This window comes from Vicugna pacos, chromosome 3 (assembly GCF_048564905.1).
Source record: "Vicugna pacos chromosome 3, VicPac4, whole genome shotgun sequence".
Taxonomy (NCBI): domain Eukaryota; kingdom Metazoa; phylum Chordata; class Mammalia; order Artiodactyla; family Camelidae; genus Vicugna; species Vicugna pacos.
This window is the reverse complement of record NC_132989.1, coordinates 85,220,612-85,246,324: the sequence shown is the minus strand read 5'-3', so window position 1 is coordinate 85,246,324 and position 25,713 is coordinate 85,220,612. Positions and strand designations below refer to the sequence as shown.

General features: G+C 39.1%; 2 protein-coding genes across 10 annotated transcripts in view; one reads left to right on the top strand and one right to left on the bottom strand.

Annotated features, from left to right (window-relative positions):
* ESM1 (endothelial cell specific molecule 1) overlaps positions 1 to 25,713 on the bottom strand; it is a 64,027-nt gene that overhangs the window by 19,819 nt on the left and 18,495 nt on the right. For 5 of the 8 annotated variants that reach the window (XR_012071491.1, XM_072958683.1, XM_072958684.1 and 2 more), the window contains one exon: positions 22,241 to 22,468. The exons of 1 other annotated variant lie outside the window; for it this stretch is intronic. The gene's annotated coding sequence lies outside the window, so the exon portion shown is untranslated. Of the gene's footprint in view, positions 1 to 1,329; positions 1,545 to 22,240; positions 22,469 to 25,713 lie in introns of all 8 variants that reach the window. 2 more of the 8 variants (XM_072958685.1, XM_072958688.1) reach the window with 2 other exon arrangements.
* Positions 1,000 to 19,910, top strand: GZMK (granzyme K). Of its 2 annotated transcripts, none has more exons than XM_072958681.1 (5): positions 1,000 to 1,070; positions 11,845 to 11,992; positions 17,007 to 17,157; positions 17,934 to 18,203; positions 19,527 to 19,910. In XM_072958681.1, the coding sequence occupies exons 2-5, from the start codon at positions 11,901 to 11,903 to the stop codon at positions 19,686 to 19,688; spliced, it is 675 nt and encodes a 224-aa protein (XP_072814782.1). In that variant the 5' UTR covers positions 1,000 to 1,070; positions 11,845 to 11,900; the 3' UTR covers positions 19,689 to 19,910. The 2 variants fall into 2 exon arrangements, with proteins under 2 accessions (XP_072814782.1, XP_006206054.1); XM_006205992.4 differs by lacking the exon at positions 1,000 to 1,070 and adding an exon at positions 11,458 to 11,572.

The window sequence follows — 25,713 nt, the reverse complement described above, 5'->3', positions numbered from 1 at the left end:
TAGGAAGCACCAGCTCCTTATCTGGTGTGATCAGAGACTAGACACAACAGTAACACGACATGTTACTTTAACTCCAGCCCTGTCGCACCAGCTCAGCACTCACACCTGGGTAGAGGCTGCTCTTTCCTGGCATAGGGGCTGTGGGCTGACTCTTACGGTTCTAGGATGCCACAGCTAGATGCAGAATTCCCCTAGAAGTGTTGGTGGTTGGGCACGTACCAGCCCCTCTCCTGGCATGATCATAGGCTGACCAGGACTGACTGCTGGAAGCACTGGGGCACCCAGGTTTTCACAGAGAAGGCCACCTTTTTTCTGGGGAGGCCAGCCCTCTGGCTTTTAACAAGTGAACTCTTACCTCTACCCACTGTAAGCTGCTTTATATAGTCACATATTTGCTGCCTGCACTGCATGCCTGGGCCCCATCTATGACCAAAGAAAGAATTTGGAGTTTCCCGTCAGAGCACAAGGGACAAATTTCTAAGGAACTGTGTGGTTTTTGCCACTTGCCCTCCCCCCCATCCCAAATCCAGTCTCTGCCCTTTCCTACCCTGCTCCATGCCTGCTATGGACGACATCACCTGAGCTTCCTTACTTTGACTTCTGGTTGGGTTTGGCCTCTGCGAGGCACCTACAGAAGATCCAAGGCGGGCAGAGGGGCCGTGGCAATTCTTCCCTGCGCCTTCCCTGCTCTGGCCTGCATTTACGGCAGGGACTGGATCCCTCCATGCTCCCAGCTCCTGTGGGGCACCCTCCTTCCACACTCAGCTCTCACTGGGTTCTCAGGAGCTCTCACTGGGTTCTCACTGTGGGCTGCCTGCAGTCGCAGGTCCCTGGGTGCCTCAAGTCCCTTGCCTCTGTGCCCAGCTCTGTGAATAGTCCCTTCATTAAAGTTTCTTCATTTGAATCACCTGAGTCAGAGTCTATGCCCTGACAGGATCTGATTGCGACAGGTGTCTTTCAGCAATAACATCCTGTGATTCTAACACTTAACAGCCCAGGCAGACACTCTGTTGCAACAACATCCTGAAAGAAGTACCTTGTGGGCACCAGAACTACAACTTTTAACTCAGGTGGGTTTTGTTCTGCTCCACCAGTAAGTACCCTCCCTGGGCTATTTCTTAACTCAGGACTTTAGACTATAAAAGGATTTGTTGGTAACGATTGCACCTAATTGTATCAAGTGTACTAAACAGTTACCTTTAAAAGGACATATACATAAACACATATAAATACTAAACAGCATTACTGGTGAGAGTTCATATATAAACTTTGCATTCACTAACAGAGTCATCCCTGTTGCAGACTTGTCTGCATCGTCTTCTCTCTTACTTGCATTGTCCACATTCTGACAAGCCTTCTGTGTATGTTCCATGTTGATCTTGTTTTGTGTCCAGGACTTGATTCATGGTCTATAAAGTGAATTTCAGCAGGGACTAATCCTTCATTGCTAAATTGCTATGGAGTCTTGGCTTCGCTCTGACACACTTGGCAAGATGTTGACTGCCTACTTCCTTTATCCCTTGTTTTCCCACCGGAAGGGTAACCTGTATTTAATAAGTTTAAAATATAGTTCAAGATGCCAGTTCTTGCCAATGGTTATTACTACTGCTTTTAAAACTCAAGATGGAAGAGATTTTCCCCAGAAAATGATTTTTTTAAATAAAATAGAGGTTTACCACATGTTGGTTTTTGACCCAGAAATTTTTACATCAATTTTTCTGACCCTTTCTTCCAAGAGGATTGGCCATTAGATGCACACAACCTTTCTCATCACCCGTCTCTTCTCTCTCTGGACCTCTTCTGAAACTCACAAAACAACATTGAAAGACTAAAAGCCTGAAGAATGAAGAGTGATCTAGATGTCTGGGATGGAAAGCTGACAAGTCTGCTAAGAGAGTTTTCCTTCTTCCCTGAACTATGAATTATTAAAAGCCTCCTCATCGTATAGAACATCTTGAGTACTTTGATTTAGATCCCACAAGCATCCTTGGCTTTGGTTTGGGTCGCTCTCTTTGCATGCTGTCAGCTGGGGCTGCAACCTGCTAGCTTGGATCCTGTCACTTTTCAAAGACTTCTGACTGCATGAGACTTTGCTCTTATAGCAGGTGTCTGACAGTTAGTAACTCAAGGGGAGTGTCACTCAGAGAAGGACCTTCTTCCCTAATATCGTGCTATTCTACTGCCTGGCTTCCTGTATCCTTAGTACATATCACCTGGAAATGGCTTCTGGGCAGGGGCGGGGGGTGCAGTCTGTGAACCAGAAGCCCACACTCTTTCTGGAGCCCTCATTCTTTGTGTTCTTTGCTTCTGCAGAAAGGAATTTAAAACTCATTCTAATGAGTAGAGCACTCTCTGATTGAAGTCCAAACTTAAAATATTTCTCTGGCCATCTCCCACACAACCTACACACACACTGGGCAGAAATATAGGTGCCTTAGCACTTGTAGTGTGACAGTTTTAAACATCCTCCTGGCAGCAGCAGTGCAGGAACTTCTGGCTTATCATTTAGCCAACAATATGCAAAAAAAAAAAAAAGAGTCATTCCTAGAGCGAGCCTGTTACATACTCAGAGTAGGTGGTATCTATGTGATGTGACTTAATCCAAGCAAGGAATAATCTCTACCCAAACTATCTCCATCCTTGAAACCATACCTGGAAGCTCATCATTAGAGATGCTTCTTCTGAATATTTAAAGGTGTTTTTTTTATTATTTAAGAAACATTAAATAAAATGAGAATACACTGTAAAGTAGCAACACTTTAAAATATTCTTGAGCTGGGGGAAAGGTATAGCTCAGAGCACATGCTTAGCATGCAGGAGGTCCTGGGTTCAACCCTCAGCACCTCCATTAATTTAAAATATGTTTTCTTGAGCTATGAGATGTTATGAGTATTTGCTGACAATAAATCTTTGCAGATGAGGACTATTAAGAGAAATTGGAACACTGAGAATGGAAATGAAAGGGTCCCCACCATCAATTTTACCTGCTTCAGAATGTGGTCTTGGCCAGCTCTGGTAATTCTGAGTTTTGGCAAATTTTAGAAAGCACGAGAACTGAAAGACATATTTTCAAACTTCATTTTGTTTATTAAGGGAGAAATGGGCAGAAGCGGATTTTGAAACATGTTCTTTCCTGTTGACACATGTTCAAAGAATGTCTGGAGGAAATACTAAAAGACAGACTGATTCAACTACTGGCATCAAATCACTTGCAATGAAATATGGTTGCTATCTTAAATACGAGGGAGAAGAAAAAGAAGCTTCCCAACGTTATAATTTTGCTGATGAAGACAATGAAAATCTTAATTTAGACTCTATTTTATGTTATTTTGATTTTATCATTGTTAATTCCCTTGGAGACATTTATTCAGAATGGCTCTATTATATTCCTAGTTCCTGATATTACTGATGTGAAGAGTACGGGGTGAGGGAGAGTGGTTTTTAATCTTTCAAATATAGAATTAGCAACTATAAATGTTCACCCACAAATATTCCTCCTTATAATGTAAATTTTGAATCTTCCTCCTAGAAATTCAGGAAAGGCAGTAGATGGGTTACAAGTTATAAAATCTTGAGTAAGCACGTTTTTGGCACAACCCTCTGTTCATCCTTTTACTCGCTTAGCAAATCTACAGAATGTGCAGCTTACTCTGTGGGAAGCTGAACAGGATATTAAGATAGAAATCCACCTCTGCCCATCCCACCTTGCTAACAGAATCCTTATCCTTCTTCAGGTCTCTATTCCTTATCATGAATGATCCAAACCCCAGCTTGGCATCTGTGTCTAAGCCAGTCCAGTGGAAAACTCCCTTGCCAGTGATTGGTTTCAGGAAAGCATGTGATCTTGTGCTGTCCAACTAGATGTGGGAGGGGAGAAGTGCCATCATGCTTCTGGAAGAGATGTGAGATCATAAAATAAGCCTACAGGAAGGGCTGCATACTTTAACTTTCCCTTTAGCCTTGTCATAGCCAGATGTGACATCTGGGACCATGAAGTTGGTGAACATGAGGACTGAGGATGCACACCTGAGTCTTCATAGTAACATTGAGCCACTGAATTCACCAACCCTGGTGCCACTTTACCCCTGAGCTTCTTGTTATGTGAGAAAGTGAATTTCTTTGCTGTTTAATCCCTCTGGGTTGGGTTTTCTGTTACTTGCAGCTAAAAGCATTCCTTGCTGGCACAAAGTACACAGACACAGCCCTCAAGAAGTTAACAGTCTCAGAGATTAGTAGGCTGAATATGATGAATATCATAATAACATAGAGCAAGATGTTAACCATTACTCCTAAGGATTCCTCTTGCTTTGGAAAGAGGGAAAAAGTACCTCCACCTGGAATGAGTAGGAAACATTTCAAGGAGAAGGTGGAATTTCCTGTAGGACTTGAATAATAAGGTAAGTGCTTGTATGACATAGAGGTGGTGAGTAGAAAACAATCTCTTCTCTCTTGAGAGTAAGATGACCAGTGAAGAGCAGCAGAAGGAAACGTTGTTGGAGCAACATTATGAAGAGAAGTTCAGGTGGAAAATTGGAAATGTACACAATTTTTCCACCATGTGTTCTATGGAACCCAGGTCCCTTGATATGCTCTGTGAAAATAAATGTTCTTTAGTTCAACAAGTTTGAGACACTGAGCAAACTATATCCCCACATATTCCCTTGGGTATTAACAATACAAATTAGCACTGAAAGGCTCTGAGAAGTCCTGAAGACTAGAACAACATTTAACAGTTTAATTGCCTATCTGTTTTTGAAACTTCTTGGACAACAGAATTCTTTTTTCTCAAGACAAGTGTTATCATCACACCTTACGCTAGTACTCGGTAGAAAAGTCTGGGCTAAAGAGAATATAAGAGACTTACAGAGAGAATATGGAGAACAGGAAGAGGAAGTGGCAGTAAAGAGACAAATAGTGGTCAAAGGGGTAAAAAATATCAGAACAGAGTATGACAGGAGTCGGAGCAGAGAATGCTTCAAGAAAAAGCTGGTCAACAGAAAGGCAAGGTGCAAAGAAATCAAGGAGAATGCAGTTTGATAACAGCCCACAAGATTCACTGACAGCATGTTTTACTAGTGCAGTGAGAAATGAAAACAGTTTGTCAGGATGACAAGAGAGCAAGAAATTGATTATGAAAGAAAGAACTCTGATTATGAAAGAAAAGAAATGATAAACTGAGGATCAAACATGTTCAAGTGCGATAGGAGTGTGTGTGCTTGTATACAAAATTAATGTATGAAAGAATGGATGGATAGATAGATGGATACTGAAAGAATAAACTAGTGAAGATGTAGAAATTTAAGTTGCTATATAAAGAAATAATTAAAGACCCTGGGAGATGAGGAGAAGGATAGAGGTGCCCCTCTGTGGAAATGTTCCCACTTGACCAAGAAGAAAAAAATGAGTAGTTAAATACAAAGAGAGAGTTCACCTTCAAGATCTGAAGTAGAAGGTGAAGTGATGGAGGGAAATGGGGGCCTGGGAAAAATGAAGATAGTCTGGAAAGCTACTGGAAGTGGCCAGTGATTTAGAGAATGAACAAGAGATGAGTGAAAGGATTTCCGGAGTACAGTGAACACTCTACTCTTGAGCTGGTGGGTTAGCCCAATAGGGTCCTGTGACTTTTCTGCAGCATACTTTTTAAGCTCTAATCTGAGAAAGCAAACAGTAAGGCAGAGGTAGGGTTAGACAGTTCCACAGTAGAAGATTAAGGGGGCATGGACAGCTGAAGTTGATAGGTGGGCCTTGTTAACATGACTGTCTTGTTCAGACTGAAAAGAGGGCAGATGTGCCCAGAAGGAAGATAATGGGCATGGCTAAATTGTAAGAAGGGCAGTACTCTGAAATTCTGGTGAGAAGAGGAAGTATGTGTTTTGGAATTTAGAGAGAAATGTAAGTGAATTAAGGAAGTTGTAGAGAGGAAGAGGATTTCCAAAGTTCAAGATCTAAAAGAAATAGCACAATCATCATATTGTTGCTAAAACCCATCAACCAGCAATGAGAATTTAGTAGATTATGCTTTTGTTGATTTATCTCTTCTCAGCTTGGTGGTCTTTTTATCAGTACTTGCTGTAGTTGTTTTGCTATTAGTGCACCAAACTTATGCTTACTAAGACTTGAAAATATGTGAAATGTGCTTTATCTTTTATCCTACAATCACCAAGATTTTTTTAAAATATTATTTATATGCTAGGTCCTTAATAAGGAAATTTAACTAAAGCATTATTTTATTTGCATTTATATGGATTTGTTCATCATCATGCTCATTTATTATTGTTATCTTCTTGATGGAGCTGTAAGAGCTCTTCATATATTAAAGATATTATCTTTAGGGGGAAGTGCTTGGTCATATGTCTTTGGATATTGCCTATGGTGGTTTTTGCCTTACAAAAGTCAATGTTTTATATACTGTAATATATCGGTGGCTTTTTTTACACCTTCCTCTCTCAAACATTATTTTTAACTTACTGTTTCATTTAGTGTTTACAATGATTTCACTTTTTTTCATAGAAAATCTTTGCTGTACATGGAATTTATGATAAAGACTAGCATAGGGATTTAGGGATGAGTGAGTGTGGGGTGGGGGAATGCGTGAATGTGTGGGTCTTTGGTTAATCATTCACTTTTGGAAAAAAGTGTTTTTATCTCACCTAGAACTGTATGACAATTTCTACTTTAATCCATTGTACGTGAAAAATTAAGGAATACTGAGTCGATTGAGTTATTGAGTTCTAGCTTGGCCACAGCATTTACTGTGTTTCCTTCATTAATGAATCTGATCATCCTCTCTGAAATATCTACTATTTGGCCTGCTGTGACTTTATTTCATGAAACCAATATGATTCATTTAAACAACCAAATTGCTTTCAATATGATAAGGTTATTCCTTTTAACAGAACTATCTCTATTTTAAAGAGATGATATATTTGGCTTAGGACACATAAGAGTATCTAAGATATTCAAATATAAATGGAAGTGTTTCATTATAAGGTCTTCCATCCTCAACTGAGTGTTTCCTTCTTTCCTCCACAATATTTATTTATTTCCTTCCTTTCCCTTCCTGCTTCCACCTTTCTTCTGGTGTCTATCACTGAATTCCTTCCCTGACATCTTTCCCTTGACTTGACTACATGTTGACCCCAACTTTCTCTCTAATGTCCCACTAGGCTTGTCCAAGTCCTCAATTCCTCTGTGCAAGGCCAGTGTCCCTACAAATCGGTTGCTGGGAGAGAGGTCAGGGCTGCAAACCTTCCTTTGGCAGTCATCCCTGTTAAAAAGATTTTCACATGTATAAATCTTTGAGGACAAATACCGCAGATAGTGTGTGATCTGCCTTGGGTCCAATGACATCATGGGACCACCCCATGTGGGACTTTCCCCATCCCTCCTATACGATTTCAACTCAGTGAAAATGAACATCAAAAGTCACCTTGAAGAAGAGAAGAAAAAGAGGTATCACAAAAGGGCACTTGAGATCTAGAGAAAACCTGAGATGAAGACAGTGTCTGACCAGGTAGCCAGCTCCAGGCCTACTGGGAAATCCCCATTTGCCAAATTCTCAGGGTGTTTTCAAGTGGTTATTCCTCATGCCAAGATCCTGTGCTCACCCACTGCACCTCTCATCCACTGCAGTCATTTCACAGCTGACTTGGAGAGAAGTAAAGGAGCAGGAGGTTAAAGGACTATTTTGTTATTTAGCTCAATAGTAGTGAGTAGGAAACATTTATATTTAATAAAGAAAGAGAATGAATATGCAAAATATGCTCTGATTAAAAGTTAGAGAAAGATAAAAACAATTTTCCTTCTATCCTACTCTCATCACCACCATTATTCCACCAAGAGGTTATAGAGCTGCTCTCTAAAGTATTTTAAATTAAATAGCTTAGGAAAAGACAGTGCTTCATATGCCCCAACCCAGCCTACTCAGTTTCTCTGCACTGAGATTAAGGCCAAAGCTCCAGGTTTGAGTCAAGAGATACTTTGCTTTCCCTTGCAATTGCTGTCCAGTTCATCCATTTTAAGGAAACTCATGGGAGAGATGGCTGGAATCTGAAGTAGGATTTATTTTCCTGGGACCTTTGAGTATAATGTCATCATACAGCATCCCAATAGCCCTCCCTACTCTAACTTTCAAAACTGCCATAGTTTCATGATAATTGTTAACAGATGCATTTATCAGATTAGCTAAACCATTACTGGAGAGAAATCAAGGCCCAGAGGGTGGTGGTCATAAAGGAAGGACCCAGGGGAATTCTGCCAAATCCTGATCTCAAGTGCCTGGGGCAGGGGAGGACTGGACAGCCATGGGAGTCTTGGAAACCTTAGTGTTGGAAAACTTTTCAAAGGAGGCCCAAAGGGAAGAGATAGGAAGGGCTTGAAACAGACCTGCTTTGCAGTTTTGTCTACAGAGCAGTGCTCCAGCTACCATACGGAAAACCAGGTGTGTTTTGGAATTTTGTTTGTTCATTTGTTTGGTTTTAATTTCAATTCATTGTGGACTGATACTTCTATACAGTACAACACAAATGAGTAGAAAAATTAAATTAAATTTAAAAACAAAAGCATACAAAATGCCTGCTCTATTTTATGATTAGATTGGACAGACATTAAACTTCAGTAAATAAAATAAATTAGTATCAGATCATGATAAATGGTTGTAACAGCTTCTGAACTCTGACTCTCAACTTCTGTCCCCACCTTGCCTGGGATGGGTAATAAACAGGTCTGGGTGGCATGCTTTGAGTGACAAGGCTTTAGAGTGAGCGGGTGGCTAATGAATGTGATGAAACCAATGTGTGGGCTGGTAAAGAAAGCTCAATGGAGAGAACCACATGTGACCTTTGGAGCTTCCAGATAGCTACTCTATATGGGTCTCTCAAAACACAGAAGGGTCAAGAGAGAAAGAGATGGGATGGAGGAAAACAAAATCCCCATGCTCAAAATCAGCATACCTATGAGCAACTAATGAGGACAGCTGAACACAACACAGCGAAGGAGAACCACAAGGATTCTGACCCAGGAACCAGTCCCGCGCTAAGCACCACCTCACACTTGCTCAGCCCAGCACAGCTGCTGCAAAATCCATCCAAAGCAAACACAGCTCTTCCCGCAGCAGACTCAACAGAACAAAAACCAACACCCAGAAATAAATTAGATCGCGGAGCTCATCATGTTACACAGCCCACTGTTCTCAAATCCAGGATCCTGAAGGTTATAACAAATGATACTATTAACCCGTGCATCAGTCTAAAGCCAAAACTAAATAACTCGTTACTATAAATCGACATGATTCTCAGAATTTTCCGGGTCAGCTACAAGAAAGAGTTATGAGACTGTCCTCCCAATTGAACTAAATCTCACCATGTCTAATTGCAGTGTATATGGCTAAATCCTTTTTCCTTCCGCACAGCCAGCTTGCCTCTTAAAGCATCTAAGCCTCAGAACTTCTCAGAGCAGGGCAGGCATGTGGTCAGGTTGAAGGCAACATGGAGCCTGGAGCCAGCATCTAAGGGTTTAAGAACTGACTCTGCCACCTGCCAGTTCAGTAATCTCCAGCCAGTCTTTATCCACAGAACAAGACTAATGACAGCCACCTTCCTGGAAACAGAGTTGAAAATGCCTAGCAATTGGTAAAAATCCAAATGGATGTTAGTCCTTCCTACACAGAAATAAGCAGCTGAAAGATGGTTTTGACTATGCCTCCTCCCTCCAGGCCCCACCAGAAATGAAGCTTCGTCTTTACACAGTTCATTTCTTCCTCATAGTTCAAATCATTTCCAAATGTCACACATTATCTTCCTTATGTTTCCAACATCACTGTGATACAGTGGGGAGCTGGCATCATGAGGTCCACTTTACAGCTTGCAAAAGTGGCACATGAGGAATCCATCGAAGGCACACCAACAGTGACAAAGATGGCTTGAAAATTAATGGGGACATTTGGCTAGAACTAACAAGTTTGGTTTATTAAGTTTGTGGCTTTTCTTAATCCAGCTCCTCTTTGCTTCACCCACAGGTTTACAAAACAGGAAGTCACTGCTCTACAATGGTTTTGTTCATTCTTCTTATTTAATATATAGGAAAATTTTATGGTTACTGCATCCCTGTAAAGTGAAAACAGGATATTTCTCAAATTCTGTGCTCTGGTGGTATATTTATTAATATATAAGTTATTTCAGGTCAGGCAAATGACTTGGTCCAGGTAGTATGCTGTGTAAACGCAGGCAAATTACCTAGCCTCCCTGAGCCTATTTCTTCAGATGTAACATGAATATAATAGTTTGTCCTGCCTCCCTCATGGATATAAGATATGAAAACATAAATAACCATGTAAACAGAATTTGGGAAATAATTTAAGGTACTTTACTTATATTATTAAATTATAATATATAATTATAATATTATTATTATTACTACTGTCTTAATGCTAGAAAACAATTTAGTAGGAGTCTCTTGCAATCTGCCAAGAATAATAGCTCTGGATTTCAATTCTCCTTTATAAAAAAATTAAAGATAGGATATACGTATCTTAGAAAAAAAGAAAATAAAATCTGCTAATTCAAGGTAAACTTTAGTCAGTGTTTCTGGAAAGTTCTTGGGGTCATGGTGCCTGATTTGTCTATCTGTACTCATTTTATAACATTTGCACCTGGTACGAGCAGAATCTTGTAGAGTCTAATACCTTTCATAGTAAAGAAGAAAGTAGTGTAGAAAGCCTGGCAATGCATTTTATCTGTTCCTGGGGAGAATGACAAGATGCAGTCCTTGATTTTTAAAAGATACTATCAAGGCCCTGGATAAAAACATGGTCATTTTCAATTAAAAATGAGTAAAAGAGAGAATCGGAATTAAAAATATGTTGCCAATGTTCCCCTTTAATAACATTATGAAATCTCCCAAAAATGTAACTAAAATTTAACGAAATTTGGTCAAATTTAGAGAAAATGGCATGACTAGGAATAAGTTTGCTACAAAACATATGGGTTTCTCTGGATGATGTTCAGGCTTTAGCTAAGCCTTATTGTAAGGCAAGTGCGATCTGTGAAAGGTTCTGTGTCTCTCTACATAATAAATCTACGTCCAAAAGAAAAATAGAAAGACATTAAATACGATAGGCACCATTTGCTGCCAGGAAAAATAGTAAGTATTGCTTTAGAGCAATGAACATCTTTGAACTCTGTCTGCAACTTCATTAAGTTCTTATGGCTTGCATATTTTTATTCTCTCCCCATTTATAACATGAGTACATACAGATATTGAAGATGGTTAACTCCAGAAATGAGTTCTTGATGGCACACATACCTCTCCCCAAAAAGTGCCAAACCATAATTCTGAAACTTCCCGAACTGTTCTATACCTCTAATCTTAGGTGTGAAAAAAACTTTACTCTACTACACTTGTGGTGAGAAAGTTAAATCTGCAGAATCAAAACTCAGTCTTCAGAATCTTCTTCCTTCACCAATACAGTCAGAATATTTCACCTGGGCCTCTTAAATCTAAGCCATTAAAATGCCTAAATTTTCTTCTCTTTCTCTGTGTTTCCTAATAGCTGGGACTTCTATGACTCCAGAGTGTAAGTATCTCCTATACCTACCACATGTGAGCATTAAATGAATTTCTAGGGATTCTATTGTCATGTTATAAGTGAAAATGATTTTTACATCCACGTCGATCCCTCTATATTGTAATGTATTCAACAATTGTTCGTCAGTAATTATAATAACTATTAGGTGACTATAGGGTTTTTTTTAACTTGGAAAATGATACAGTGGCAGTCAAAATAAGAATTACATGAAGTAATCGGCTTAGATCTTTTACGTTAAATCTTCTGGTTTTCTTTTGGAGGTTTCAACGTGGAGATTATCGGAGGGAGAGAGGTGTCACCTCATTCCAGGCCATTTATGGCTTCCATCCAGTATGGCGGTAATCACATTTGTGGGGGAGTTCTGATCCATCCGCAGTGGGTGCTGACAGCCGCCCATTGCCACTCTCGGTGAGTACTATGTTTACATGTTTTTCCCCAAGTTGGCCAGAAGAAGAGCTCACTTCTCCCAGGAGAGGTTTTGATCTTCCCTTAGCTTCTGAGATAACTGACCAACTGGAGTTTATTTACTCTCTCACATATCTGCAATTCTGCCTGCGTTTTTCTTTTTAGGGAGATCTAGGCAACCCGTTAGACAAATTCAAGTCCTCAGTGTAATGCCAGGGAACTCAGCAACAGTAATTACTGAAGCCACAGTACTCCTGGGCTTGTTAGGAGAAATCAGACAATCTGAGTTTGCTCCCCATTTTATACATGGGTAATAATAATAGTAGTGCATACCTGTTTCTTGGGGTTCTGATGATTAAATACTATCTATTTAAACATTTTGGCATGCTTAGCACACAGTGAATACAAATAAGTTGCAGCTATTATTACTGTTATCTGTATGAGGAGTTGCTTTGCTAGTAGATTTTTAGACCCCTTACCTTAACTCCTCTGCCCACTCCCCCCACATGAGGTCTGAGACCCACAGTTTGGGAATCACAGCTGTAAGGGATAATAGTCTTCCCAGGTGAAAAAAAGAAAGTATTACTGATTTACACAGAAAAAGAGAGAGAGATTGTAGAATACAATTGTAGAATACATTTTTCTGGGATACTTAGAACGAAAGGTTTTCTAAAGACAGAAAGGTTTTCTCACCCTATGATTCTCTTACTTCATAAAAATGTCCGAAACCTTTCTTGGCATGCTGCCACCATCACAAAAGGAAAAGCGATAGAAAACTAATTTGGTGTTTGTGGTTGTTTTGTTTGTTTGTGTTTGGGGGATTGTTTTTTGCTTGTAAGTTTCTTCCTTATATTCCTTGACTGAATAAGCTAAGAGAAGAGATGGGGTTTTCCCCTTTCCTTACAAACATGACATTTCACCTAAGAACCTCTTAGCGGTAATGGTTTATTCTCCAGGAGTCAGCTGTATCTAAATGGAACAACTGAATTGACTTGCTTCTCTATGTTTTGGGGGTTTTGTTTGGTTGCCCCATTTTAATGAGACTGAACACAAATTTAAAATTTTGAACCCTGCAAATTGATAACTTTTATTTTATTTCTAAATAGCAAGCCACTTATTTCCAATTTAATATGGCTACTTCATTTAAGCGGGGGTTCTTGCTGTCATAGAAATCACCCTTGTGTCCCTATCACTTCTGTTCTTTCCAGGGCATTTGTCCCCTGGGGACCAGCTAGGTAGAGGGTGACTATCAATAGATATTCATTCAATTCAAACCATGTACATCTTCAAATACGCTTATGGTTACACTTCAAGTGGATTATAATCGCCCCAGTCATGGAGTTTGACTTATTATAAATGCTGAACAAATGCTAGATAGAAAAAAGGAAATAAATTGGAGAGCTTTCTTTAGGGTTTTGTTTTTTGGGTTTTGCTAAACTTAAAACACAGTATGTGAAGTCCTTCACAAGCCACAAAGTGCTATCCAAAGGTAAATAGTATTATTAAGTTGAATTTTAAATTTTGTCATGTGAACTGACTCAGTAGAAGTAGATTTCCAAATTGACAAATTGGGGAAAAAGAGGTCTTGCAGTTAAAAAAAAAAAACCTATTGCTAAATATTATTTTAAATGGCTGGAGTTTAAAGAACTCCAGAGTATGTGTATCAGATTTCCTCTACAGGACACTTGGGTGTAAAAATGTAGGCAGATTGTGCTTAGAAAAATATTAAGCTTTATGAAATCCAAAATATTTATGAAATAGTTCAATGGTGGCTTCCCACAAATGTACTCCCAAGTATCCTGTGGGAATAGCTTACTAACCCCAGGCCCCTCTCTCAGCAAAATGGTGAAGGAGGCCAAACCTGGGGTGTTCCCTCCTCACTACCCATCCTAAGTTCCTCACTTAGTCTCCTGACCCCTTTGTTAGTTGCCATGCCAATTATAAAAGGAAACTGGCTTTAAAAAAAAAAAAGCTTGTTTTATTTTCAGCATTTTAATTTATCAGAAGCAAAACTCTCACCAACTCTTGCCCACTGCCTCACTGTCTTCCTGAGTCTCTTCCAATGCCTTCTTTCACTGAACACTCCCCCGTCCTCTCACCTGCCTCGCCAGTGATTAGATGAAACCCCACAATCCCTTCCACACGGCCTCACTCCATCTCAAATTATTCAAGGCTTCCAGAGTAGTATGGTTAAAAATTCAGACCTTGGGTTCAAACCAATTGAGCTTTAATCCCAACTGCGTTGCATCCTGGAGGCTCCACTTAATATCATTGGGACTTTCTCAAGTTTGTTAATTTTCCTGAGCATCAATTTCCTCATCTGCAAAATGGGGATAATCATAATACCTCTTTCACAGGGCTGTTGTGAAGTTTAAATGAGGGAAAATATGTAAAATGCTTAGCACAAAACCTGGCTCACTGCAATAACTTAATAAATGTTATCTAATGTTATACCTATACCTTCCATGGTAATCACTGAGGAACACAATTCATGATCCAGTCATGTTGATGGGATAGGACCATAACAGCCTCTCTGACAGCAGCGTCATTCCCTCCTCTCTTAGGTAAGAGACTTCCAAGAAATAGGGATCCTGCCTTCATTATCACATCTGGAGGAATGGATCTAAGTAGAAACATTGCTCAGTGCCAAGGTAGAACGGCAGAGGAATTAAGAGGCTTGAAAGGGCTCAGCACAGGGCTTATAGAGGCACCATGCAGCCAAGCCCCCTTCAAGACTCTTATTTCCTCTGCCAGTCTACCTTGGCACTAGACTTAGAGTCACAGAAGCTGGGTTTGGGTCCTGATTCCCCTACTTATGAGGTATGTCACCTCTGGCCAGTCGAAGAACCCTTTAACTCATAAGGACTATACAGTCCCTCAGCTTTAACACAGAGAGGGTTTATCGATAGGCTCAATAGAGACGTTTATGGATGCCTTCAGCAGACGATGACAAGATTTACTGTAAGCAATACTTTGGTTCTGCTCTGCATGTAGTTCTGTTCCAGGTGAGTCCAGGATGGGACTCAGAAAGCTGCTTTTAAACAAACATCTTCAGATGATTCTGAAGCAGGTGGTCCAAAGACTCCCCCAGGGAGAAACACTGTGCTGTGCAAATGAGACATCGATATTGTAACTTATCCTCAGCGTGAATTCAGACCTGAGTTTAGCTAAAGAGGTGGGATCTTGGAACTCAGGTAATTCCAGGTATCCAGTGGGCAGAAAAGATTGACCTTTGTAGTACAGATTACAGTTGAAGCATATCTAGAAATGGAAAGTTCAGAAAGCATTCATGGTCTTGGGTTGTTTTGGGTATTAATATATGGAGACAAAAATAACCAAAGCATTGCAAAGCCATAACTAATCAAGGAAATTGGTAAAAGATGAAGGAAAATCAGAAATATTCTCAGCTCCCTTCCCGTAGTTAGATTCACCTTCCATATCCCACATTTGTACCTCCCAGGCTTCTCCAGGCTCGTTATTTATGCATGTATACATCTTTTCTATTAGACCAGTAGTCCCAGGGATTTTACATTATCCTTCCCCTCCAAAGTTTGGGGTTTAGTGAGTATGCTGAATTTGAGTTTGAATCAATCCTAGGAAATCTGATCCACATCCCTTGAGAAATTTCATCCCCATCCTGATTTTGCAACAGAAACTTTTCAACAAATAGAACTAGAATTTCCAAAATAACCCCAAATAAACTCTTTTGGTAGAAACCAAAAATTGGTAATTCCTGGCAGTCACAGCCCTACCATATTAAAACCCACCCCACCATAACCATTCACTGGTTCCCCAAATCTGAAACAAACTTTTCTTCCTTTTCTGTAAGTCTCTGTGATCTTTTTAATTTTTATTAATCTTTATTCATCTGTATATATGGGTGTGTGTGTTTTTATTGTAATCTGCCTTGACCCTTTTCCATGTAACAGTTGTATGTAAATAAATAAATATAATTATTTTCATAACCTTCCTTGTTCCAAAAAAGGATTTGAAGTTGCTTCCTGAGAACACACATTAAAATGGGATATTTTTGTAGCATGCAAATGGCTCTAAGGTGTGGTCAAGATCTCAAAAAATACCACTTCTATTTTTGTAACTAGATGTAAATGTAATTTTATTCAACATACAGTAAAGATCAACTATGGCACTAGTGAAACACTGGTACTAAAACTATATATGACCAGGGATTTTAAAAAAACAAACAAACAAAAAAATGTTTCTTCATCTGACTCAACAGTTTATATCCTCTAAATCCCCACAATGGAATTATCAATAGGTACTAACTCTGAAGTGTCCTTCTTTCACCTTGAGGAAAGTTTTCCTCTCTTGTCCAAATCATCTTTCTAATTGAGGGGACAGAACATATAAGCATAGTTGACAGTCAGGTAATGGACCTTATTTCTCCATATTGCCCTGAGATGATGTCTAGACATAACAGATTAGCAAGTGTAGAGTTGAGTCTCTACCTTTTAGTTATTAAAATACTTAAAACTGGAAAGATGAAAAAGCTCTGGAGATTGATGGTGATGATGGATTAACAACAATGTAAATGTATTTAGTGCCACAGAACTGTGCATTTAAGAACAGTTAAAGCCATAAATTTTATATTATGTATATTTTACTTTAATAAAAAAAATTCTTAACAATGGTGGATGTAAATCACAACCCACAAACCTGAGAAATATAATTTCCTTTATTTTTACATAAATTAACACAATTTTGTTGTAAACTTGATCTCAGTCAATTTAGGATTTCACTCCTTTGTCCCCCTAGTAGGGTACAAGTTCTGATAATCGTTTGTAACACTGGGGAATTGGAGTGGGGTGGGTTTGGCCCTTGATATCATCCATTCATGACTGGGTCCACTGGACCTCTGTCACTCCACCAAATCCTAGGCAGGTTATCTTAGAGATGGTCCTTATTTCTATATTCATATGGCTTTCTCCACCATTTCTCCAAATCCCACTGGGGGATTTGGGAATCATTCTGTTGCCTCTATTCTCTATGCTTTTTTTAGGTTTGCCAAAGGCCATTCTTCCAAAGTGGTTTTAGGAGCACACTCTCTCTCAAAGAATGAGGCCTCCAAACAAACGTTTGAGATTAAAAAATTCATACGATTCCCAAGATTTACATCAGATCCTAAATCGAATGATATTATGCTGGTTGAGGTATGTGACACTGACCTCCTTCAATTCCTCCAACATTCTTATACAGCGAGTTCAGTTATCAAATCATCTACACAGAAGCATTTTGTTAGCACTCTCCCCATGTTTGAGGTGACTGTGACATATTCTATATTGGGCCCATTTTACTCTATTTACGGCCTTGAAAGAAATGAGAATTTATCACAAATGCATCTAGGCTGTGTTTACACAAGGGAAAAAAGCTCTGATGTTCACATATGTGGGAGGAGACCATCCCAACAGGCCCAAAGATCCACATTGAAAGTTTTTTTTCCCAAATGCTTTTATCATTAGCAAGTAAAAAATACAAGGCACTTAGACAACAGAGCCAACCAAGTGACTTCAGAGACACAGAAGTGAGTTACAACTTAGTCTAGACCATACTTAGTCTAGTCCAAACTTAGTCTAGACCATACCCAAGGGTCCTATCCAGCAGGAAACAGCGCAGCCCTCAAAGTCATGACCTATGGATGTTATTCCACAGAAAACCATCCAAAGAAGAATAAAGGCCAGTTTGCTTGAGACTGGGCAAAATTCCTGCTCTGTGTAAGCTCCCTCCCCAAGCATCACTGAACTCTAAGGGGAATGAAGAGTATGTTCAGAAAAGCAACAACCACAAATGCAGCTGTGGGCTACCACCAAAGTAGATTCAAGAAGGGGGACGCCCTCCTAGAACAGAGGGACCACACATACATCGCTCAGACTAATAACAGAATATTACTGGGGACAAATGATAATTTATTCTTTTTTCAATCTGACAGCTTCACACGGCCGCAAAACTCAACAAGCATGTCCAACTGCTCTACCCAAAATCCAAAAATGATATTAGAGCTGGAACAAAATGCCAGGTTACTGGCTGGGGAGCTACTGACCCAGAACTTTTTAGTCCCTCTGATACTCTGCGAGAAGTCACAGTTACTGTCATAAGTCGAAAAGTTTGCAACAGCCCAAGTTATTACAACCATAATCCTATCATAACTAAAAACATGGTATGTGCAGGAGATGCCAGAGGCCAGAAGGATTCCTGCCAGGTAAGAACCTGTCATTCAAACAGATATTTCAGGGTGCTGAGCTACAGTCGGATTCCCTTTGCACACTAGCACAGAGGAGGAGAGAAACGGAGAACACAAAACCACGACTCGGAAAAGTTGCACTCCATTCCTGCATACAGTGTTCTGTATTCTTTCCCATCTACCAATATGAATGAGTCATAAGAACTTCCCCAACATATAGTGAACACTCATTAAATGTTCATTAATCAGGATAATTAACTATATCTGATAACTCTTACAGACTTCTTCTGAGGGGTGTTACCATCCTTAGAAAGCCTACTAACTCTAAGTTCACTAGTGGTGATTAGAAGATAACTTTTCAAAATACTTTTCAAAATCTTTTGTTTCCTGAGGTAGTAAAAAAAAAAAGATGATCATGTTTACAGGTGACAAAGGCTACCTAGCACAGATGGATTAGTAATTTTTTTAAAAGGTAGAATACACTATTCACACCATACTGTATTAAGCATTATCGAGGGGAGGATGTGATGATTTCAAAGATCACATGTAGCTGCAGTGCACCAAGACTGTCATCCCCCTAAGTCTCTATTTTTGCAGCCAACCAAAGCACAAAGTACTGCAGTTTTCGATGTGAGTGGCAGCAGAGGCAAAGGCTGCTCTTTAGATTTAAAAGCCAGCTCCTTATCTGAAAGACCAGGCTGCCCCCTCTAACACCTTGTCACTTCCCTTGACAGAATTGTTGTCACATGTTTTGTTGTCAGAGTGAGCAGAGTGAGTCCTCAAGAATCAGTTCATTGACCAAGTATATACTGAGTGTTGGGTACATACAGAGCCCCATGTTCAATCACATGAGGATGCAAAACAGGAAAAAAAATAACAGAGGAGATACAGTCCCTGCCACCAAGACATTTACTCTAATACGTTGCTCTTTTCTGCCAGTTCCAGTAGCAACCTGATCTGAGATCCATGAGCACCAAAATGAAATTCACAGTTTAAAAATTTATTGTATTTCATGGGTTATTTCAAACTTTGTGTCTAAATTGCTTCTTGATGAATAAAGTTTGACAGTCACTGATTACCAAAGGATGTATATATACATAGTCTTGGACAGAGACCGGGACATGGACAAAGAGAGACAGACAGAAAGATGGACAGAACCATGGTCTTGGACGGAGACAGAGACACAGAGAACCTATACTGAGTCAGAGGCTGTTATCAAGCACTCTGCAGGACATACAGAAACCAAGGACTCAGATAATGATCCTTTGAGTAATTAACAGTTGATGGTGGAAAAAGTTCAACAGCTTCTTACCAAGTATCTGCTCATTTTCTTCTTCCCAGGGTGACTCAGGTGGCCCCTTGGTCTGCAAAGGTGCTTTCTATGCCTTAGTCTCTGGAGGTCACAAATGTGGTGATGCCAAGAAACCTGGAATCTACATGCTATTAAACCAGAAATACCAGGCTTGGATCAAAAGCACGCTGGCCCCATCTCACGCAAACTAAGACTACAGATAATTTTCTCTGCTCTACCAGCTGCTTGTTTTTTGTTTTTGTTTTTGTTTCATAATACGTTCTACAGGCCAACTTCAAAGGTAGTTGAATGTAGTTAAAGTGAACACAGGGTCCCCTCCTGACCCCTTAGGGCTGATTTTGTTAAGAAACCAAGTTCTTTTTCACATGTTCCACTGATATATTTATACTATGCTGATTTTATTCTGAATAAAATTTAGAAGACTATCTGTTTGTCTTTTATGGAAATAAAGAACAGTTGATGGTATATCCCCCACTCCGCCCAGACCCCTCCAAGAGGGCAAAAGGTGATTAAACAAGACAGTTATGGCACCACCTTCAACCAGGTCTATGTTGTGATTTCTCCAAATCATCCTAAGCTGTATTTTTAAAATAAGAAACACCCCAACTCAAGTTAAGGAAGAATCATCAAGGTTTATACAAATATTTAGGACAGTATTATTATTAATAATCCTGTTCAAAACAGCATATAAAAGCATTTAAAGCAACATATAAAAATACCTGCAAGTGACAGAAAAAGACAAATATTATACGGTATCATTTATATGTGGAATCTAAAAATCATTATACAAATGAACTTAGTTACAAACCAGAAATAGACTCACAGACATAGAAAACAAACTATGGTTACCAAAGTTGGGGGAGTGATAAATTAGGAGAGTTTGGGATTAACGTATACACACTACTATACATAAACAGATAAATAACAAGGATCTACTGTATAGCACAAGGAACTATATTCAACATCTTGTAATAATCTATAATGGAAAAGAATCTGAAAAAGAATATATATATGTATAAGTATAACTGAATCACTTTTCTCTATACCTGAAACTAACACAGCATTGTAAATCAACTATACTTCAATAAAAAAAGAACCAAGGAAAAGAGAGATTAAGCAATTCAACCAGGAAAAAAAAACACCCACAATAAAACAAAATGTAAAAATTAAAAATAATTTTTCCTCAAAAAAATTACAAATAGAACTACCATGTGATCCAGCAATTCCACTTCTGGGTATTTATCTGAAGAAAATGAAAACACTAACTCAAAAAGACGTATGCACCCCCATGTTCACTGCAGAACTATTTACAACAGCCAAGATATGGAAACAACTTAAGTATCTATCGATGGATGATGGATAAATAAGTTGTGATACACACATACACACACAATATGAAATATTATTCAGCCATAAAAAGAATAAAATGTTGCCATTTGCAAAAACATGGATGGACTTCAAGGGCATTATGCTAAGCGAAATAAGTTAGAGAAATACTATATGATCTCTCTTATAGGTGGAATCTTAAAAAAAAAGGGAAAAAAAGCTCATAGATACAGAGAACAGATTGGTGGGGGATGAGGAGTGGAAGAAAGGGGGTAAAAGGATCAAAAGGTAAATAAATAAATAAACAAATAAATTTAATTAAGTAACTAATTAATTTAAATAAATAATAATTCAGTGAAGAAACTGAGGAAGGTGGAAATGAGAGTAAGAAAGAGAAGATAGGAGTGTTGTTAAAAGTGCCATAATTTTCTCCCTATGCTTTTGCTGGAAGGAGCCATATCTGGCCCCATGCTTCACATGAGTCAATGCAAAAAGATCAACACAATCAGTTATACAAATTACAGTATCCAGGAAATAAAAATAAAACATTTGCCCAGAGGTAGGGCCGCTTGTGCTGGAACTGAAACTACACAGAACTTTCTTCCACTATCATCTTAAGAAAGACACTGTGCTGTGGTTCCTAGGTCTCTACCAACTGCATCAGGATCACCTGAGAAGATTGTTTGAAATACAGATTGTTCTTACTCCTTGCTCAGAAATTCAGATTAAATAGGCTTGAGGTGGGCCTGGGAATATGCATTGTATAAAAGCATTTCAGTTGATTCTGATAAATGGTCAAATCCAAAAGCCACTGATAATTAACATCTTACAAAAAAAGAACGATCAGTTTCATGGATTGTTTTTTATAAATCCGTCAATGTGAACTGATGACTGAAGACCAAAGTGCAATTCAGTAGGTGCACTTGAGGGTCTCAGCTGTCCTTGACTGTGGTGGTTCAGTGATAGAAACAATTTGTAATTTGAGTGGGTGGTGGCAGAGGATGGGAGTGTCATTCAGGCTTCTCCTTCAACAGGCAGAAACCAAGTATTCATCTAAGCTTTTATGTTTAATTTGGACTTCAGAAGATAAACAGTGCTCATTTCCAGATGGCATCATTGAATTTTCTTACATTCATATAGAAATGGATTCTTTTATGTTTGTTGTCACGGTTCTTAGAAACAATTAACAAGTACTATTCCACTATGAATACTTAGCCTAATGGAAGCATTGAGTTTAAAAGCAACCTAATTAAAATTATAAAATTGCTTTAAGAATAAGGTAATAAAAAGGTTCTTTAAATATTCCATTTTGTGTCATCTTGATTCATTAAAAATATACCAATTATGACCCAGAAATCCAAGACTACATTTCATTAGAAAAAAAGGGGTAGGGGAATTATAGAAACTCTGGACTCACCATTAAAAAAATAATCTCATCCAAATTTCAAATCCATGGAATATATTGTAAATCTCCTTAATGTAACAAAAGATTTCCTCGAATTGCAGTTTGGTCTGAAAATTTGTCACTAAAACCTGAGAGTTGTGTTTTGATTTTAGACTCCATGCTGTTCACATCCACTAGTCCAACTAGATCAGACTGCCAGAGAGGAAGCTTCTGTCAACAGCTATGGAAGTTCTGGTGGCTCTGAAATTGGAAGATAAAAAGTTTATTTTGACAAGCAACTGATGATGGATCCCGCAACTGAAAAGTATCCCTCATCCTTTCAGGGAAGTAGTATTTTATTAAACATACCAAAATCTTCCCAACATAGCCTAAAAGAATATAGCACTTTAGTTTGGAGAGTTCTGTCTTTGAGACATTATTTGATTCCATCTATGGCCTCAAAGACAAGTTGACAGTCAAAGTGAGGCAAATATTCAGATTTTAAAACTGTTCAAAGAGAGACAAGAGGGAAAGGGGCAGAGCCCAACCATTAAAAGAATGACACAGCAGTCAGCACCAAGATGGTGGAAGACTGAACTCCCAGTAGACCTTGAGCTTTAATACACACTCATTAAAATACAATAGCTGCTAAATGGTACTCCCACAGGTTTCAGGAGAGTTTCAAGGCTGACCATAAAAGGTCAAGGGTGGGGATTGCCCGGTTCCTGAGAATCCCAGCCCTTTCCCCAAAGTAGTTCGTATAATCCTCCCACATGTTAGCAAAATGAAGTTACTGAGCCAATAAAAATGAACAACCCCCACATCTCATGGCCCCTTTCCCTTCTGAGTGAGACGGCCCGCACTCTGTCTATGGAGTGTGTATCTACTTTTACTTTAAACTAAGCATCCAACCCACATACCTCTCGGTCTTTCTCTTGCCTTCTGAAACAGCCTGCACTCTGTCTATGGAGTATGTATCTCTCTGAATAAATCTACCTTTACTCAACTGTGGCTCACTCTTTAATTCTTTCCTGCACATAGCCAAGGACCCACACTTGGCGGGGCACATCCCAGGGACTCAATGAAGACCTGGGACATGGCCATCTTCTCGCCCTACATTTTTCCTGTATCAAAAGGTTTCAGGGATACGTGGTCGGCTGTTGTCATTCTGAATTAGCCCATCTTCTCCCTTCTTCATGACTGTGGACAGAGCACATTTGTTTTCCCCACAGACACAGAAAAAGGCTTCATGCTTTATTTTATGTCCAGTCATCTTCAACAGAAAATAATAACACTAAAAACAATTAGGTCCAAATACAATGCATTAAATAAATCAATATTAATTCAGGTGAGCGACTAAACCAGCCTAGAACTAGGTAGCAGAGTCAGTGTCTCTCATAGTTACTGCACAAAATAAATGCTAGGAAGAGGATCTCATCCTGAACGATCGGAAGAACAAAGCTGCAGAGCTGGATGGTTTCAGAAATGTATCTCGTTAAAGGAGAACTGCTCTCAGTCAATCAGCACCCCTCTTCCTCTTTGCCTAGGCTCTCAGTTTAGGAAAGGGGACACATGTGATGAGGGAGAAAGCAGACTGTCCAAGGGCAATGTACTCAGATCTCTCAAAAAGCTTACAATTTCACAAATGAAAACCACTTAGATGTTGTCTTATGAGTTCTTTGAATGCCAAGTGCATGCTGGCTAAACAGTTGGGTTCCTTGAGTCTTGAACGATTCAGCCCTGCTTTTAAGGTTTCTCATATCGACTTCCTGTTTACAAACGTTAAATTCTTCAGTCTCTTTGGTGAGTCATATCAGTCAATTCTAGACTGACAAATCCTCCTCATCACTTTTTTCCTCTACCGTGAAAGGATCACATTCATTTTCTGGTTTTAACCATAAATGTCTGTGTAACAGCCTATTACAGGCTGTGATCTGCTTGAAGATTAACAACTCTCAATAGTGCCCCAGTCAGAAGAGAAGGAAGACATCTGTGGATGCAGGGAAGAGGAGACAACACAGGAAGAGGACCAACAAGAACTGATGGGGAAAGGAGGGAGGGAAGCCCATACCCCTGCCTTCTGGTCTCCTGGCAAGCCCATCCTTCCTTTAGCCTGATTCCACTAGGCATTCAGCTGATCTGTCTGTTATTTTTCTAATTCGATGCTCACCAAACAAACTTCTGTGAGCACTTTGCTCCCTGGGACAGTTCTTATTGCAAATAAATAAACATTTTGCTTTTCTACATCTATGATCTTTTTTTACCTTAAAGTTGGGATAATTTGAATTTTTCTTTTAAAACTGAAATCCACTTTTGATATGCTAAAAAAATAAATCAAGTTTCAATCCCTCCAGTAATGAAGATCAACTCTGAACCCTGGTAAATTTGACAACATAATGAATTTTAACTACGTCATGAGATTTTTCAACAGATCAACAACCTGTGTTTCTCCTAGAGAGTACTCCTAGCATCTCTGCTCTGGCCAGGGAAATGAAATGTGCTCATATTTGGAGTATCTTTACATACATATTCCCATTGGTGCTCTGATTATCCAATAACTCCAAGAAGTATTATGGTTTTTTAGCTGTATTTTATCTGGTTCATTCAGTAGGAGGGACTGCTGGTTTGCTACTGACCAGCCATCTACATTTTCCAGATAGCAAAACTCAGATTTTATTTGGAGTCACAAAGGTACACAGCTAAAAGATGGTCTTTTCCAGCCTCTCTCACTGCTAGTAATGGTCAAGGAGATATAAGTGAAAATCACTGGCTGGGAGCTTCTAGGAAGTTCCTTTAAAGAGAGCTTACTCAACAGGAAGGAGTGCCCTTTTCCCCTTCTTCCTTCCTACTGCCTGGATTGTAGATGTGATGGCTAGAACTCCAGCAGCAATGCTGGAACCATGAGGCAAACTTGAATAGAAACCAAGTGTTAGTGACAATGAAGCAGAAAGGAACCTCTATACCGATCCTGTACTCTTTACTTGAGAACTTCTTCTGTGTGAAAGAAAACAAACACTTATATGTTTAATCCACTATTATTTGAAATTTTCTGTTACATACACCCCTGCCAAATCCTAAAAGATAAAAATCAGAAACTGAAAATTTCTCTCCTGATGTATGCTCCAAACAATGACAAACATATGTCTTTATGCCCTTATGCCCAGATCCAAAATCCCAAATGGTTTTAGTTTTCTACTATGCCCTATTTAAACAAAAATTGATTCAGAAAAGTAACTTTTAAATGTTATAGTCAATAAATCACTTCCTTCTTATTGTTTCATCCTGTGGCTTAACATGGAGAAAATGCCCTGACTTACTCGAAAAGATACTTTTATCTTAACCACATACTGCTGCATGGCAAACATTCTTGTTCCTATAATAAAAATACATGGCACTCAATAGCCTGTAACACTATTTTCTCCTTTTGTGTATATTCTGTAAGTGGATCTTGTAGAACTGGTTTTTGTAAAGATCCATGAAAATAATGTTCTCTGGCATTTGAGGTT